This window comes from Lontra canadensis, unplaced genomic scaffold, assembly GCF_010015895.1.
Source record: "Lontra canadensis isolate GAN:19392208 unplaced genomic scaffold, GSC_riverotter_1.0 scaffold24, whole genome shotgun sequence".
In the NCBI taxonomy this organism is placed as follows: domain Eukaryota; kingdom Metazoa; phylum Chordata; class Mammalia; order Carnivora; family Mustelidae; genus Lontra; species Lontra canadensis.
The window spans coordinates 11,408,760-11,427,461 of NW_022631018.1; the positions used below are offsets into that span (position 1 = coordinate 11,408,760).

At 43.8% G+C, this 18,702-nt stretch overlaps 1 protein-coding gene across 3 annotated transcripts in view; it reads right to left on the reverse strand.

Annotated features, from left to right (window-relative positions):
• Positions 1-10,695: 10,695 nt before the first annotated feature.
• TRAF5 (TNF receptor associated factor 5) overlaps positions 10,696-18,702 on the reverse strand; it is a 45,633-nt gene continuing 37,626 nt past the window's right edge. For 2 of the 3 annotated variants that reach the window (XM_032862819.1, XM_032862821.1), the window contains exons 8-11: positions 18,443-18,535; positions 14,053-14,193; positions 12,517-12,685; positions 10,696-11,877 (exon numbers count right to left, since the gene is read on the reverse strand). In XM_032862819.1, coding sequence (XP_032718710.1) covers positions 11,300-11,877; positions 12,517-12,685; positions 14,053-14,193; positions 18,443-18,535 — 981 coding nt within the window. In that variant the 3' untranslated portion in view covers positions 10,696-11,299. The remainder of the gene's footprint in view (positions 11,878-12,516; positions 12,686-14,052; positions 14,194-18,442; positions 18,536-18,702) is intronic. The other variant, XM_032862822.1, reaches the window with a different exon arrangement.

The following is an 18,702-nucleotide window of genomic DNA, read 5'->3' on the forward strand; positions in this document are numbered from 1 at the left end:
AGTTTCAGTGCCATTGCTCACTGTAATGCATCCTTCGCACCCCTGCCAGACTTTACTTCTTAACTTCCAATGGTTCCACTCTGCCTGCAAGATAAGGACCCTCCACACCTGATTTAGTCTCGTCTTTTGAATTGCAGTTCAGTTTATTTTCCTAAATTAAGGGTCTTTAACATGCAGGCTTTGGAAGGGAGGGGTGAGCCACGAATCTTCTAAAATTTGAGTAAAATGTGTTATATGATGGGAACTTTATTTCTAGAGCAAGACTACAACCATTATCAGATGTTCAAAGTGAAAAAAAGAATGTGCTAAGCCTTCAACCTAATCTTTATTTCTATAATGTATCAAGAATAACACACACACACACACACACACACACACACACTATAGCTTCTCCAACAGTTCCCACATCAGTAGTGATCACTCCTTTCTCTGAAATAAAATTCACATAACTTTAATGATCTAGCCTAAACTTAACATTTCACAGATGAGGATGCAATCTAACACTTAACAAATCTGTCCAAAAATTTGGCTCCAGTAGAACTTTCCTGTGCAACTGAATGCTGATGTGCTTCTTTGTTGGTCTTTTTATGAATAAATTTCATATTTCTCCTTGTGGTCAGGAACCTCAGAGATCTTTAAAACTCTAATTATCTTTACTGTCTTACATAAACTAATTGCTCAAATGTTGGCTGAGAACCGTGATGACAATAAGACAGTTCTATTGAGGCAAAGGAAAAGGGCTGGTTAGTGAGTACTGGGTTAGGAGCACATTTTTAAGGAAGCATAAGCACATTTGGGGGATGCAAAATATTAAGCCCAGAGCTTAGATATCTTGTAAAATGTAACACTCGGGGGTCTATGTGAGGAGAGCTTTGACATTTCCTAGACAGCACTCAGAAAAAATCCTCAGAAGCAACAAAAAGGAGGATGCCCAGGTATTTGGTAAAGAGAAAGGATAACAGCACCTGCTTTCCAGTGAGCTACACAATGGATTCAAATGTCAACACCACATCCAAGCTATGTCACTGTTGCACGGTTACAGGGTTCTTGTCTCCCAGAGTAGAAGAATGAATCTCAAGGACAAAAAGGGCATGAAGTAAAGTCTATTAAGCGAAGGTTCGAAAGGAAAGAGCTCTCTAGAGTGAGGAGGGTCCTGAATGGGTGGCCACTGAGGGGGTTTATGGAAGAAATCCGGCCAGGGAATTTGGTACATATCTCATCTATAACATTTAAGACAAACAAGGTGGATTTGTTATGTTCCCTTCCCTTTGGCCAATATCTTGTCTATAACATTTCTCCACATATGGAATTTCTGGGAGCCCGGTTATGTAGCCCCTTATCCTGTCTCTCCCTACCTGGCCTCACCTGGACCTTACTCAACACCTTGCGCCAATTATTTAACTTTTCTGCGCTTCAGTTTTGTCATCTGTTTCTACCTAAGAAATTGCTGCAATGTTTAAATAAAACCATGCCTGTGGAGTGCTCGGTTGAGTGTCCTACACTTCAGGCATTCCTTAAGTGTTAAGTGTTGCTATTATTTAATAAGAAGAGAGGTTTTAGGAAGGGAGGAGGTGCTGTGCTAAGACGGATGGTCCTTGGAAGAGACTTTCGTGTGAAGAAGGGAGGTTCTGTTGCAGACAGATAAGGTATATTCAAAGAAGTTGGGGGAGGGGCACATTTCCATGGTGTGCACCTGCAGGACCCGTCGCAGTAGCAAGAACGGCCAGAAGCGTTAGACCAAGAACACACCCTCCACGCTATCTGTATGAGAGGCCAGCAACCGGATAGGATGAGTGAGCTTACGAGAAAGGTCTCACCTTCTGGGGAAACCTGGAGCCCCGGAAGCGGCCTCATTTGCGGAAGGGGGGCGCGGTACAGGGGGTGACCGAGGGTGCGGAGACACTTTAACGGAGCACGGCGGAGGGGCAAGGTGGGAAGAAAACGCCACGCGGCCCCTTTCCAGCCACAGCTCCCACTGTGGCCATCACGTACTGGAAACCAAGGGAAAAACGACCATGGGACGAGTTCCAAGGCCCTGCCCGCTGCTGCCCAGGTACGAGCGGCAGCGCCGGACGTCAGACCTCACGCTGGCGCACAGCGGGGACGCGCGGGGGGCGTCAGCCGGACGGAAACGCCCCGCCCATGACGCAAGGAGGGGCGGGGCCACCGGCCTCTTCCGGCTGCGAGGTCTTCCGGCGCAGGGTTCCTTGGGCGCTGGCTAGCGCGGTCCTCGTTGGGCGTTTCCTCCAGGCACATCGGGAACCTGGAGCCCTATGGCCGAGTTCTGTAACAGAAGGTCGCCAAATGGCAGCGTTTTTCCGGCATTTGTTTGGGATTCCATGTCAGATTCTGTAATGGACTGTCGCCAAATGGCAGAGGTGTCCTGGGATTTGTTTTCCTGTAGATCGGCTTGCCCAAATTTGCTCTCAGTACAATACCGAGATTTCCTGTCCTGCACTGTGGTGGTGTCTCCCGTTAATCCGAGTCTTCCCTTGGGGTTCAGCTGAAGCCTTGCAGTCTTCTTGGTGGTTTGCACATTTCTTTTTAGTTTTTTTTCCTGGCAGTTTTTATTGCTGTTTTGGTTTGTTTGTTCTTCCTAATGGACTTCTTTTTATTGTACCCTGGAATCGTTTGGGTTTTAGTGTGTGGATCTCTGTGGTCACTTCGCTGAACCTTTGTTTTCTAATAATTCTCTTGGGTTTTCTGGGTAAGAATTCATCTGTAAATAACAATTTTGTCTTTTCCCAAGAATCCAACACAACACCCAGCTAGCCTCAGGGTGCGCTTCCTTCTTCTCAGAAGTCACATGGATTGCATCTTACCTTATCCCTCATGATGTTTTCTGAAGGTTTTTGAAAATTAAAAAAAAAAAAAAACACACACACACACAAACTGCACTTTGTTCTTTTCCTAGTTTACCAATTTATTATTTCTTAAAATGAGAAGTGGTTTTTTTTTTTAACCAAATACTTCCAGTACTAGTCTCACAGATGATCATACAGCTTTTCTCCATTACCCTGCAGCAATAGGATTACAATAATAGATTTTCTAATGTTGAACCATCTCCACCATCCTTACAGCCCTGCTATGTATTCTTCCAGTACATTGCTGGATGAAAATTGCTGTGTACTTCATACAGGATTGTTGTGTCTAAGTGAATAAGGAAAGGGTTAAAAGGTATAGACAGGGAGAGACTGGGAGCCCCTGGCTGGGCTCTGAGACTACTCCTGGCAGGCAGAAGCCTTAAGACAGAGCGAACAAAAGATAAGGGAACAGACAGCCTGGCCTTGGATAGCTGGGAGTATTTTTCCTTTGGCAGCTACAGTGTATCACAGAAAATGACCAATCCTCAAAGATAAGTCGTAAGGGTGTTATCAGTAGTCCTTACTCAAACCAAGACGGCACAAGAGTCTCAAGGCCACAAGCTTCCCACTCAGTTCTTAATAAAAGACTACCATTAAAAGCCCTCAGTGGCAACCCATTTGGGACCCCCTCACTCTAGAGAGCTGCTTCTTTCCTTTGTTCTCCCCTTCACTTAATGAACTTTCACTTCTCTTCACCTTTTTGTGTTCCCGAGAGTCATTCTCCGACTCAGTGAGACAAGAACCCTGCAATCCTGTAACATAAGTTCATAAGCGAAACTGGGTTATGGTTTTCTTTAGTTGCCCTTGTCCAGTTTTGCTATTAGTTTATGGTGGATCTCAAAATGACTCAGATTAATTTCTTTTTGTATGACCTGGAATAGACCTAGCGTGTGAATGATCTATTCCTTAGGTTTGAAAAACTCACCTTTAAAGCCATCTGGATGTAGTGACTTTTTTAAGAGATTAAATGTATGTTTTTTCCTAGAAAAGGATCCCTTTCATTTACATTTTCAAATTTTGTGTATTAAATTGTCTCTGTGTCATGAACACGCTGTGAAGTCACACGCAGGAGTGGTGGCTTTCCATAAGCTTTATTCCATCATAAACCAAGATTAACATAATTATAAAGCAGGCTCAGGATTCCAAACTCAATGAGATTTTACCAGTGGTTAACTTGGCTTCTTCCATAGCACACACAGGAGACCCCAAGTCACCCAGAAAATAAGATACCACAGGGGGTAGGAAATTAATGAACCAAACACGCAGTCCATCTGTGGGTGCACAGTTGAGAGAAGGCCTAGGTCACGTCCAGGTCGGCTCTAGGCGCTGGCATCTTACTATGTGCAAACAGTGAAGGATCTCGGGTCTGCTCTGAGATCAATGAGATCAATGGGGCAGACCCTTCAGCAGCAGATGCCTTTTTTTTTTCTTTTTTAAAGATTTTATTTATTTATATAACAGGCAGAGATCACAAGTACGAAGAGAGGCAGAGAGAGAGATGGAAGCAGGCTCCCTGCTGAGCAGAGCCCCATGCGGGGACCTGGAGATCATTACCTGAGCCAAAGGCAGGAGCTTTAACCCACCGAGCCATCCAGGTGCCCCAGCGGCTGCCTTTTTTATTTAAGTGGTCGGACATAGAGGCCTCAGGGTCTGGAAAGCCTGACAGTTTGCTGCAAAAACCCTCCCCTTTTTAAAGGGATTGAATCGGTCAGGGACCCCTGCAGACCTCCTGTGCCTGTGCTGGCGATCAGCCCTGGGGTGTCGGCAGCTGGTGCTGGTCTCAGTGATATCTCGTGGCTGCAGTGTCCTTAACGGCTGCCCATTGCTTGATACCGGTCCCTGCTGGACATCAGAGACTCCATCTTGCTCTCAATACTCCGGTATTAACTTTTTTTTTAAAATCTCACCTTGTTCTTATACATTCATATATGTTCTGTTGGAGTCCTTTTTCTTGATCAGATTTATTGAAACACCTTTTGATTTTTTAATTAATTTTGATTGATTTTATTATTGATAACCTTTATCTAGAAATTTTTTCTCTTTCATTAATGTATGCCTTCATTTCTTCCTTTTTTTTTAGGCTGTCAAATTTTTTTAAATTAATTTATTTTTTATTTCTTTTAATTAATTTATGTTTTTATTCCTTCTTATTTAAAAAAAAAAAAAGATTTACTTGTTTGACAGAGAGAGAGCATGAGCAGCAGAGGGAATGGCAGAGGGAGAGGGAGAAGCTGAGTCCCTCCTGAGCAGGGAGCCTGATGCAGGATTTCATCCCAGGACCCTGAAGTGGTGACCTGAGCCAAAGGCAGTCGTTTAACTGACTGAGCCACCCAGGCGTCCCTCTGTTTTGTTTTAGATATGTGTTTAACAAGTGTATATATGTGCCCCCACACTGGACATATTTCCTCCTTTAAAAATAAAATTTAACCCTTTCGTAGATATGTGCTTCAATTTAATTCTAACTTGTTTTTTCTATGTATTGTACTTCCTATTGTTTTCTTCTCCTTTCTGTCTTTGGTTTGATAAAGTTTTTTTTTTTTCTCCAGATTTTTTTTATTAGTAGTTTGGAAGTTATATGTTCAATTTTTATCTAGTGGTTCTCTTATTATATTTTAGTTCATTAAATTCCTGTTTTTATATAAACATACAGAGTTTATCAGCATTTTTATGAGGCGTCTTATCTAGTGGTTAAGAGTAGAGACTCTGAAACCAGATCGCCCTGATGCAAATCCTGGCTTTTCCACTTATTAGCTGTGTGACCTAGAGCTTATTATATACCCTCTCTGTGCCTCAGTTGCCTCATCTGTAAAACGGGGATAAAATCGCGTATACCTGATAAGATTATTGTGCAGATTAGTGTGTTAATGTACAATTAGTATGTAAAATTCTTAGGACACTGCCTAGCATGCAGCACGTAGATCTCTCTAATCACTAGTTTTTTTCATCTATGAAATGGCATAATACCTGCCTAGCAGATTTGTTAATAAGATAACGCATTATTGTATATATATTATTCAGTTTAATAAAATGAGCACCTTCTAGGCACTTGAATTACCATGGTTTTTGGCTTCAAGGAGTCCATGATTTAGTAAGGACCCAGACACAGTGGAGTATGACATAACCTTAATACTGTTCCCATGTCCTCTCCTGTGCCCTTCTAATCTATGTCCCACACAGAGCAGTTTCAGAACACATTAATCAGACCATGTATTCCCCTGCCAAAATTATTTCCACTTCTGTTACACTTTACATAAACCACAGTCTCCATTGACTTTAACACTACACTCTGGGTCCTGCCTCCTCTTCTGATCTCATCACGTGCCACTGTCCCCTCTTCTGGAGACTCTTACCACACAGGCTTCCTCTTGGTTCCTTAAACCAACCCTCTCATTCCTCGGTGCCCTCTGCCCCGAATTTTCATCCCACCTATGCTGACTCATCATGGCGGACTCATCTTTTAGGTCTCAGCTTGACTCAGTCATGTTCTTAGTTACAGACAACAGAATCCACTCCTGCTGAGAGCGGGTCTTGATTAATATTGCGCAGCCCACAGAGTCCCCAAGAAGACCAGCAGCCAGACATACGAGTGGCTATAGTGACAATCCACTGCTCCCACCAGCACTTGACACCAACACAACTTCCACAAACACAGGCCTCGAAACTCAGGGCTCTCCCTCTGGGGCGTTCGCCACTCTCACCACCGGGTAGGCAGAGGTTTTTTGGCACATTTCCTTCTTCGTCTTGCAAATCTTTCTTGCAACAATAAAGTTGAATCTTTCTGACTTCATCTTTCAAGTTGAAGTTCTGTGTGACTATGCCTAAGTCAGCTCTGCTTGGGTTGCAAAAGGGGTCCGGGAGCAAGTCTTCTCACAGGAAACTCTTCAGGTATTAGAGGGATGTTCAAAAGTGCTGGACATTCCAAGAACCTGTCATATGAATGCTAAATATCATGTTACCTCAGCCAAAGGCCTTCCCTGACAGCCCTCAGTATACACATACTCTCCCCAACCTGGCCCCATATTCTTTCACTGTGCTCCGCCATCTTCTTCAAGGCATTTACCACAGCTTCTATTGTCTGTTGGTTCAAATGCCTTATAAATGCTGGCGCCAGAGTCTGGTCTCCATGTGGAGTTTCATTCAAATAAGTGTCAAGCAGCCAAAAATAATTTTAAAATGTATTTCAGTTCTTAACATGGGTCTCTTGGAAGAAAAAAAAAAATTATCGAAGGGGATCCAGTCACAATTTTCAACCGTTCTCATAGGTTTGCATTTCCTTCTCTCTCTTTGTTCATTCCCCCCAAATCCTCCTGTGCATGGGTTTAGTGTTTATTTGCACATGTTTTCTGCCTGTTCTCTTGCATCAAAGACATTCAAAACCGGTCTGAGAGATCCACCTTTCTCAGGAAAGAGGGGGAAGAAGTTGAGACACCTAGGAGGCTGAGAACATAGACACATTAAGCATTTTGGTTCACTGTGTGTGTCTGAAATCCAGATTATAAATTTTACGAAGACAGGGACACTATCTGTTCTATTTGTGCCTAACGCAAAAACCTGACAAACACATAGCCAATTAACATCTGTTTTCTGGAAAAAAAAAAAAAAAGTCCACCAACTGAAGAATAGAGAAGGTAGTACACAACACAAAGCAGAAGCTCTTGACTTAGTGAAGGGTTGGCTCAGGGACATTCCAGGGGTGCGATGAGAGAGGAGTTTGGGAAGGCATCCTGGAGAAGATGAGGCCACAGCCGAATCATAAACAGAAAGAAGTCACTGTGCAAAGAAAAAGGTAAGGTTAGAGAAGAGTTCCAGGTAGAAGTGCAACCCAAGCACAGAGAAATCCCAGTCAGCTTGCATGCTATTGCTAAAGGTGAGGTAGGGGGCCTGGCAAAAGACAAGCAGAGGGGCCGAGGCAGGCATGGGGAGCCTTGTATGCCATGCCAAGGAAGCCTGGCTTTCTCCTGTGGGTGATGCAGCCACAGCAGGTAGAGTGAGGAGACTCTCTCAGATTTTCATTTTAGAGATTACTGGGTGACCGTGTGAGGTTAGATGTGACAGTGACAAAAGAAAAAAAATAGTTGTGTAGCAAAAAATGTAGGCCTTTAAACAGGGCAGTAGTTGAGAAGTAGTAGACAGTAGGGATAGGTCATAGGGATAAGTTTAAAGAAATTACTTGGAGGTCAGATTTGTAGTACTGGGTGGGTGACTGGATGCAGAAAAGGGAGAGAGGAATCTGGAATAGTGTCCAGACTTCTGGCTTGGAGAATGAGGTCATTAGCTGGGGTGGAATTAAGGGGAGGAGTCATGGGTTGGCAGTGGTGGGGAGACCTGGAAGACCTCCAGTTCTGAAGTGGACTTTAAAGTAGCTTTGGGAGGGCGTCTGGGTGGCTCAGTCAGTTAAGTATCTGCCTGCCTTTGGCTCAGGTCATGATCCCAGGGTCCTGTGATCGAATCCTGCATCTGAGACTCCCTGCTCAGCAGGGAGCCTACTTCCCTCTCTGCCCCTCACCCTACTTGCGCTCTCTTGCTTGTGAAATAAATATATACAATCTTAAAAAAAAAAAGATAAAGTACCTTTGGGACTTCAAAGATTACATGTGCAAATTGGATATTTGAGGCTGCAGCTTAAGGCAAAGGCTAGAGGTAGAAACGCTCTTGAGGTGGGGAGCAGCACGGCGGGGACCGTGAGTTTCAGAGTTGGCTGCGGGGTGCACTGTTGTCAAGAGGGGCATCTGGTCCTGCCGACATTCTTCCGCCTTCCCACCTCTCTTAGCACTGCTCTTCCCTCTGACCATTCCTTCTCCAAATGTTTTGCCGGCTCCTCCTTCCCTAAAATGTGGGGTTTTCAGGTGACTTCGCCACCTGGGGCCCTACTGTGTGTCCATCAGAGCTTTATCTCCAGTCCAGAATTCTTACGTAGGGCAAAGACCCATGTCTCCGACCACTTTTGAAGAGAAAAGTGGTAGTTGGACTGATTGTCCAAAGGACCACGCAAAGAGGGTGTGGCTCTCGGTTCTGTTTCTCCGCATTCGAGACCGGCACTGTGAACGGACACTGCCTGGGACTATCTCTTGTTTCCCTGAAAAATCAAACTTGGACATCAGGGGTCAGAACGCAGTTCTGTTCATATGCATTGGTATGTCCCCCACCTCTCCACTCTACTTTAATCTTGTACATGCCTTTCTCAAGCTTCTTCACTTCCCTTTTATGCCTAGTATATTGTTTTCTCCTCATTATGAATTTAAATCAGACAAAGAAAGAGATAAAAATTTAAGTGTTTCTGATAGAGGGGTGACTGGCTGGCTTAGTTGTAGAGCACACGACTCTTGATCTTGGGGCTGTGAGTTTGAGCCCCACGTTGGGTGTAGAGATTACTTAAAAAATAAAATCTTTAAATATTTCTGATACAGAGTAAAAATAACTGCTCCGATCATAAAAGAGGAAAAGAGTTTACATGGATCCACTTCTTTAAAACAAAAATCACAACTCTTACTTTTGAGAAAGGGGTGCTTTTTCTTCTGGAATACCTTGTTCCATGATCACTGCTCCAATGATGAAGGGACTCTGAGCTTATAAGCAAACCATGCCATGACTTAAGCTATTTATGTGGAGAAGCTGGTTAGAACACAAAACCAAAGTGCTAAATTCACTTTAAAATGTTTTCCATACCAACTACTTCAAACTAGTGATAACAGTATGACCTTCTAGTCCCAAGGAGTTGGACAGGATTAAAAACACTGAAAACAAACACGCAGAACCAGTGGGTCAGGCTTTGTGAGTGGTGCTTGGGTGAGGTCAGTCCGTTGACCATCAGTAGTACCCGAGTTCGACCATCAGTAGTACCCGAGTTCAAAGGCTACAGTGTGGTTCTTTAGTATGCTTCCGTTGTGAACGAACATCTTTGAATTTAAGCCTTTGGCATGATTTCTGCAATGAGGAGTCTTTAGCATCTTAAAAAATTTTGCAGAAGAGATTAAGAAAGTTCCAATTATTCCAGAAGCTACTGGTATAAAAATCACGTTTCTTCTATCAGATTCAACTGTTCAGAAGGTGTAAGGTGTGTGGTCAACACCTGAGGGAGCTGCATTAAGGGGCTCTCAGCCCATGGCACTTTGCCCTCACGCACTCGAGGGAGCCAGCTTGAGTGTGAGTGAACACTGGGTTGCGTAACAATGACGTGGCTCAGGAAAACTGGGTACTTTTTTGATCAGCTTACGGTTAACAACAGACAGAAGGACTCATTTTGACTTATATATACATCCTGGTAGAGAGACCCACACAGACAGATGCGTAAGAATATAATCATCTCTGTTTTCACAAAGTACTCACAACTTTGACAAAGAAAAGTCACAAGTTTATATAAATGCCCATTTTTATACCAATTTGTGAATTCAAACGTTCTCTCAAAAAGAATAGGAGATACTGCTTTTCGCAATCAGTTTGGGATGAGAATACTTTTGATACCATCGGCATAATCATGGTATTCTTCCTAGGTTTTAAATTTCCCTTATTCATTTACGACATTTTCTCTGTCATTTGCTAAATGTTGCCCATCCTCACATTAACTTACTATTATTACAAAATACCTTTAAACTAGGTGTATACATATACAGGTACATATATATTTACTGAATGAAACTGTTAATACTTGACCTTTTCTGATGTATGAAAATAGTTTTTTTCACATGGTTGAACCTAATAAAATATGACCTTTAGTTACATGGTTATATCTCCATTTATATATGTATGTACTCTATCTCTACACACACACACACACACACACACACACACACACAATCAACGGGAAGAATGAAAATCTTTCTATTCACCAGTTCTAATGCAGCCTTGCAAAACTGTACTTGCTGACTACTGGTAATTTTTAATGAAAATGTTTAGAGGCATAGTAATTTCCACAAATTTAGTACTGGACCAAATAAAATCTGGTCCAAACCAGGCCTACTGTCTTTGAAAGCACACCACCCAACTGTGTAATGGGGACAGCCTATCCTGAAAGATGGCTTTTGCAGGCTCACGGTCAGGTCTAGAATCAGCAGGCCAAATAATAAAATGCTGGGGCATTTTCAATTCTTCCTCTGTGTCCTCGGTAACATCCCACACAGTGCCTGCTCTGAGACACCATGCCAAGCACCAGTAAAAGAGAGAGGCCCCAGACCTCGCTTTCAAGAAACCTGACATCTTTTAAGAGAGATAAACATATAAATAATGAGAGGATAGTCTAAGTGTTTTGAGTTTCAAAATGGGACAGAGTAAAATGCAAAAAGCAGATAGCGCTTGAGAAGTTTTTAAACTGACTTCAAACATCAGGCGCGACAAGCCCCTACAAATGTGTACTGAGCTCTGGTCCATCCATATGATAATCACAGGTATCCTCCACCGTGGTCCTGGCCCCGCACGCCCTTCATCACCCCACACAGGGACTAGAGGTCCTCCAGGTCAGTTAAATCCACAGCCACCTTCAGGAACATGGTGTCGTCTTTGATGTAGGTGTTCTTGGTATTCTCCAAAGTGGAGTGCGCCACGAAGCGGGGACAGCCAGACGCAATGTTCATTTCCCCGTCAGGTCTTTTAAAGCTACTGCTGCTGGGGTCGGCCTTGAAGGTCTCCATGATGTGGTTCTTTTTGCCGCTCTGGTCCAAAAGCATCAGGGTCACCCTCTGCCTGAACGGCCACTGCAACAGGGAGTCAAACTCCCCTCGCATCACCACGAAGTACAGCGACAGGTGTGTGCCCTTCCCGGAGCCGTCGCCGTTCAGGTACGCTCTAGCGCAGAGCCGGTAGCCGCACCGGCTGGTGTAGAAGGGCTGGCTGAAGATGGACACCGTGTGCCCGTCCAGCGCCTCCCTCTTCCTCATCTTATAGTCTGTCACCTTCCAGATGAGCTTGCCATTATAGCAGGCCCCTTCTAGCAGCTTAAATCGCTCTTCATTTTTATTCAGTTGGGCTTTGTGGATATTAATGTGGGCATCGTGTTTGCTAGTCTCCCCTTCCAGAACAACTGCAAAGGGGGGGGGAAAAAAAAGAAACCACGGGCCTCAAAGCTGTCTTTAGAATCTGCCCAAAGTGGAATTCTGGTATCTGAAGAGAACCAATAAAATTCTGACATCCTAAAGATGAATCGAATTCATTGTCCACCAATGGACCCTTTGTATTAATAATTAGCTCAGTAAATCTCATGTCTTGGCAAGAGTAGAGAAATTCATACTCTTGAATGGAAGCTCACCAAACTGGAGAGGAGACGCCCCGCATTGAACTAGCGTGCATTAGCAAGGCGAGCCTCATTATTGAATCACGGGGAGGCTTTTAAAGAGCCAAACCCTTTTATATTTTTCTATACTTAAAGTTTCCGCCACATCTCTCTCTTAGCTTTCTCATCATTTCCCACTCTCCTAAAAAACCACCACTCCCTGTTTCTGGAATTTCCTGGCCCATTTCCAACCCCTGCCTGTTCCAGCCCCCGCTCATCGCCCTCCATCACTACCCCCCACCCCCCGACCCTGGAGTGGCCAGAGTCTCATGCTGTTCTTTTTCACGAGTACCAGATTCGGCCATTATTTATCCTGGACAGCTGGGACTCTCCATCTGGCTAGATGCAGACTACAGAATCATCCAAAGAGAAGTAAAACATGACACATACCTAGTCTTTGATCATTGGTTTCTAGCAGAGTGATTTTCTGTTTCACCGTATCAATCGCTTCCACCAAAGCCCTCAGATCAAATTTACTTTGTTGCTGGTTGGCCGTCTGCAGTAGCTGGCGCACTTGAGCTTCTAGCCAAGCTGACTTGTCAATGTGACTGGAGAGAGCCTTTCAGTACAACACGGATCATAATGTCAAAAAAAAAATTTTTTTATTACTATCTTAGTAATTAATTCACTGAGATTAAATGTTTTCAACTCAAACATTTCAAATTTAATTAATCCATTAATGAAACGAAAAAGGCACAGTCCAGAAGAGGAAAGTTCAGGGAGGATCACAGAGAGATGAACCACTTAATATCTTCCTCCCCGACCCGGTCCCAGCTCCTGTTCCAAATCGATGAACTTCTCTTCATCTGACTTTTACTCCTCCCTCAATTTCTTGCCATTTGGTTCTCTAACCTATGTTTATATCTCTGTTCTATTGTCTTTCCCCTTGCCTTACAACTTCCTTCTCAGAGGCTACTCTCCTGATCCATTCCCACTCTGCTAGAAGGCAGAGAATGAGCTGGAAGGAGACCCACCCGTTCGGGCCTGAGCACTAGAGGGGGTAGGAAGTGCCCTGAGGGAGGGCTTGAACTTGTGATTGTTCTCCATGGATGGAAGATATTGAACAAAACTAGGCTTGTATTACCCCTGCACCCTTGCCCCTCAGTTCCTTAACTCTGAAGGGTTTCTGGGTTAGAAAAAGGTCAGAATTGAGATAATACCATAGGAAGGATTTCCTTTTTTTCTTTTTTTTTGGGTGGGCGGGGATTTCCTTTTTTTTTTTCTACACACACACACACACACACGGGCTGCATTTTTCTGGGAGAGTCCACATTTCAAAAATACAACCCATACCCATGTCTTCAAATCTTTTTCACTATAAATTTTGTAATTACAACAGAGACATTACTCATCAGAAATGTGTTTATGGTTCTTTAACATTCACGATTTGCAAAATCATTTTTGCTATATTTTAGTGTTGCTTAAGGCATCTTCTTCCCAAGGGAATAAATAGTTTCACTTTGTTGACTGCAAAATGCAGAACTATAGAATCTCTCAAAGAATTTGCCATCAAAGGACTAATATTGGCCCAGTATTAATTACAACCCCAATTGCCATAAATTATATAAAAGTATTATATCAATGTTACATGTACGGACACTGTTAAATGTTGGGGTTATGTGAGAGAAGATCTTTATTCTTACAAAATACAGACTGAAGTTTGTAGGGATAAAGGGCCCCAACATATACAGCTTACTCTCAAATGGTTCAGAAAGAACACATAGAGCAACAGAGAGACGGACAGAGATATGGGACAAAATGCTGACAATGAGCGAATCTGAGAGAACACTGTCATTTTTAAGCACCAGCTTATCCTTGTAGATTTTCTTTACATTTGAAATTATCTCCATTTAAGAAGTTGTAAGAAAACTTGGACTGCCAGTTGAAGGCTAAATCTTGGCTATGAGTAGAGAGGTCGTTTCTCACCTGGATGTTTGAGAGGAAGCTTCCATTTTTGCCAAACATCTGTGCAAACTGCTTGAACTCCTTTTCGAATTTCTTTACAGTTTCTGCTAGCTGCTGGATTTTACTTTCTTTCTGCTCTAGGCTCTTATATAAATCAGAAATCTAGTAACAGGAATGTGAATGAGATCATTTAAATGCACGGATACAAATTAAAATAATGTAAATATATGTCTAGGAAAATATTGCAGGTAAGAAAGTGTTTCTAGAAAAATATATACATATATATACATTTTTAGGGAAATATTTGTCAGTAGTCTCCTATATAATATCTTCGGGCACTTCAAAAAAAAAAAAAAAAACAGACGCACAGATTTCTCGTCAGCCTTTTCTATACTTAACCCGCTCAGATGGTTCATCTAACGACAGTGACATCACTTGGCTAAATTTTCGGAATTGGTTCTCTTCATTCACTCAGCGCACACTTGTAACAACCACAGAGTACCAATCACCACACCACAATAGATGCTCTCTGCACAGTGTCAGTAGTAACAGCTGAAATGTGCTGAGTGTCTGTCCTACCCTTATATTCATTAGCTCTTTTAATACTCAAAGAACCCCATGAGTGGGGTATGACTATCAGTCCCATTTTACAGACAAGGAAACAGAGGCAGAGAGTTTAAGTAACCTGCACAGCATACAGCTAGCTTAGCAAGTGGTAGGCAAATCATGTTATGCTCTTAGAATCTGTAACGTATTGGAGGGAAATAACCAAAGCCTTAGTGTGAGCCGAGACAGCTCTTCTCATATACCCTAATCCATTCAGTCATCCATACTTACCAACTTTGACTTCCGACACGCAACAAAATGAACACGACTCCTATATCCACTTCTTGTTTCAACTTATTTCAACGCCTGTTTTAGCCTTCATTATTTCTCACCTGGGCTACAGATTCCCAACTGGTCCTACACCATCCCTCATGGTCCTTCCAGAAGGGAACCTCTATGGGAACTGGGACACGGGTCCCACGGTTCACTGTAACCCTAGGAACTGGTCTGGTGCCTGGCATCAGCAGGTGTTTGAGACATATTTGTTGAGTGATTCTATGAATGAACGATTCTCTCCCTTTCTTTAGTCTTGTTTTCCTCAAATTCATCCTCCGTGCCGCAACCAGAGTAATATGAAGGGACGAATCTGGTCTTGTCACCGCCCCCTCTCCCTTAACTATGAGGATAGTTACACACCCTACATGATCTGCCCCTGGCTACCTTCTCGGCCTCCTGCCCAACCACGTCCCACATGTGCCCTGCCCAGCAAGACTACACACGTCCATTGTCCATTGGGTCCTGCTTCCTCAGATGCTTCTTTCTCCGGCTAGAAACCACCAATTTTTCAGTCTCCGCTCAAGGGCACTTTCTCTCAGAAATACTTCCTCACCAGTACCACCAAGCTAGGTCCTCTCTCAAATTCCAAGACCCCCTGGCCACACGCTAGCATGTAACTTACCCTCATTACCCTTATTGCTTTCTGGGGTTGTTTCACTCTTTTTCCTCTACTACATTGTTGAGGCTACATCTCACTCAATTCTTCATCCCCAAAGTCTAGCACAGCGCCTGACACCCAGACGGCATTTGATACACATTTTATAAAAGAATACACAAATGGCTGCAACGACCGTGTGATCTCTGGCCCCGGAATCTTCCAGTACGACCCTGAGAGCTGACTTCCGCCTCCACAGCAGACCCAACCCCCTGATGGAAAGCAAACCTCGGTGTCTCCTCTCCCCACCCTCTCCTCTCCTCTGCTCTTCCTCCTGTTCCAGTAGTGCCCATTTCAGGTAATAACTACCATGTCCTCTGCCTTCTAGACTTACAGCTTGCCATTCTGACCTCTCCCCATGCCCTCTCCATCCCCACAGACACCGCCCTGGCTGACTGTCACCAGCACCGCCAGCTGCAGGAGATTGCCTTCGCCTAATATTGAGCTGCTTATGATAATGGCACTGAACTGAGTTTAAATATATTGGCTCACTTAACCTTCACCACAACCCCGTTTTATGAATGAGGAGAAAGGGAAGAGAGAGGTTAAGCAGCTGGTCCAAACCCATATGGCAAGTAAGGAGCCAGGTCTTGAAAGCAGGTGTCCTGGCTCTGGAGTCCCCACCCACCCACTGCCAGGCTCCCCCGCTGCACTGTCTAGGTTAGTACAACATCCCGCGGCCCGGTCCCCCTGTCCTCACGCTCTTCTCTCCCTCTATCCATCTTCTATGTTATGACCAGCTGTCTTACTTTTTTTTTTTTTTTTGCTTTGAGATTTTATTTATTTATTTATTTATTTGGGAGAGAGCAAGAGAGCATGAGTAGGGGGAGAGGCAGAGGGAGAGGAAGAAGCAGACGCCCCATTGAGTGGGGAGCCCAATGTGGGCCTCGATCATAGGACCCAGAGATCATGTCCTGAGCCAAAGGCATACGCTTAACAGACTGAGCCACCCAGATGCCCCACAGCTAGCTTACTTTTTTAAAGCCAAACAAATAATTAGGTGGCTACATACTGGTCCTCATCTACCCCAACTATCCAAAAGTTCACACAATGCCACTTTGCTTTTATGAAAGATGAATGTTAGCATCTGCTCTCACTAACCAAAAAGTCAAAAAGGATTTCCACTTTTAAGAAATCGTAACTGCTTCTTTGCTTTACACCCCTTCGGCTTATGAATGGTTTCATAGGATGGCTCTGCTTTTCCATAGTGGGGGAAATCTGCATTTTCCCATTTTAAACCTCCATTATTAGCTTCCTCTTATTGACAAACATTTGGCCCTTAAATCCCTTCTGAAACAAGGCAGAATATGAATGAATAAAAAAATAATCTAATGGGGGCGCCTGGGCTCAGTGGGCTAAGCCTCTGCCTTCGGCTCAGGTCATGATCCCAGGGTCCTGGAATCGAGCCCTGCATCCAGCTCTCTGCTCGGCAGGGAGCCTGCTTCCTGCTCCTCCTCTCTCTCTCTCTCTGCCTGCCTCTCTGCCTACTTGTGATCTTTATTTGTCAAATAAAAAAATAAAATCTTTAAAAAAATAACAATAGTATCTGCAACTTGTTAGCTCACACAGAAGGCCACTGCAATGTGGACCCAGCATACCAGTCTCCAGCTCTCCCCCAGCTTACACTCAGGAGCCTCGCCACCCCAAAACCCCCGTTCCTTGAACCATCAGCCTCATGCCTCCCTGTCTTTCCTCTTCTGAAATGCCCTCTTTCCACAACATTTAGGCTGACAAATGTTCTCTTCCTTCAAAGTGAAACTCCGATGTGCTCCCTTGAAGAGCCTTCCCCAACTCCCACAGAGGAAAGTGCTGCAGCCTCCGTACCCCAGACTGAGGCACAGCGTGTCCTAGGGCACAGCATCTTATCTATTTGCACTGTCATGAGTTCTACAAGGCCAGAAGCTGTGTCCTCCTCCAGTCAGAATCTCTAGCAACTAACCTCATGCCTGACATATGACAGGTGTCTGTTGAACGAATGAATGATGATGGATGCGTGGGGCGAGTGGTACAGAAAAAATTGGGAATGGTTACCAGGCAGTGTGCCCTGTACCAAAGTCACAGTTTAACTGGTCTTCCCAATTTGTTCCAAGATCTGACCTTGAAACTCACACACCTTCTTTAATATGGAACCAGACTTGAGAAGTCTGATCCTCTGAGATGTTCTAACAAAACAATTAACTTTTATAATAATTACTCAACCAAATCAGCATTTACTGAGGTCCATTATGAATATTCCAGCGACTGTGGCAGGCATGTGCACACACAATTTCACTTGATAATCCCAACTCCGTGAATAAAGAGCTCTGTGTGCACCATCGGGCTGCCCAGCTTCTCCGAGGCAGGAGTTAAGACTTACTGCAAAATATATATAACCCATAATGCCTAGAACAGATTGTCAACTGTTGTTTCAGAGTAACACTGGTCTAATTCCAAAACATCAAACACCTACTCGTCACCTACCAGGTGCCAAACATTAACCACAAGGCATGCGGTTGGGCTGCAGAGAGCAAATACGGTATTTTGTGTGGAGCACTGGACTGAGAATCAGGGGACATGGGTTTGTGATTCAATGCTGCAAGTTACTTACAAGTTACAAACTTGTTACAAACACTTACAAGTTACAAACACATCAACATTCCTTTGAGTTTAGTCACTTCATCTGTTGAATGAGAGGGTTGGACCCAAAGATCTCAAAGGCACCTTCCAGTTCTAGTGTTCTATACTCCTATGAGTCTGCCTGGCCACTTAGTAGAAAAACATCTACCTCCAGTTGACTTGTACTGAAACCTAGGAGAATATAAAAATACCAACAATTACCAATCCCAACAATTGCCCTGCCTCCCTTTCCATGCGAACCCTTGAATAGTTAGTTACCTGTTCTTCTAACTGGAAGTTCTTTTCTAAAACCAGAAGCATGTGGTCCCGTAAGGCTGAATGCTCGTGCTCCTGCAGGACCCCCCGTTTATCCTTCAGGAAGAAGAGGAAAGGAAGTCAGGTTGCTGAAAGACTCCAAAATCAAGGTAGGGGAGGAATATTCCACTAACACAGAATTGTGACAATTCTGCTTACTTGTCTAAAGGTGGGATGCAGGAAAAAATAGCCCCTCCTGGTCCCTTTTCCAGCTCTAGGATTCT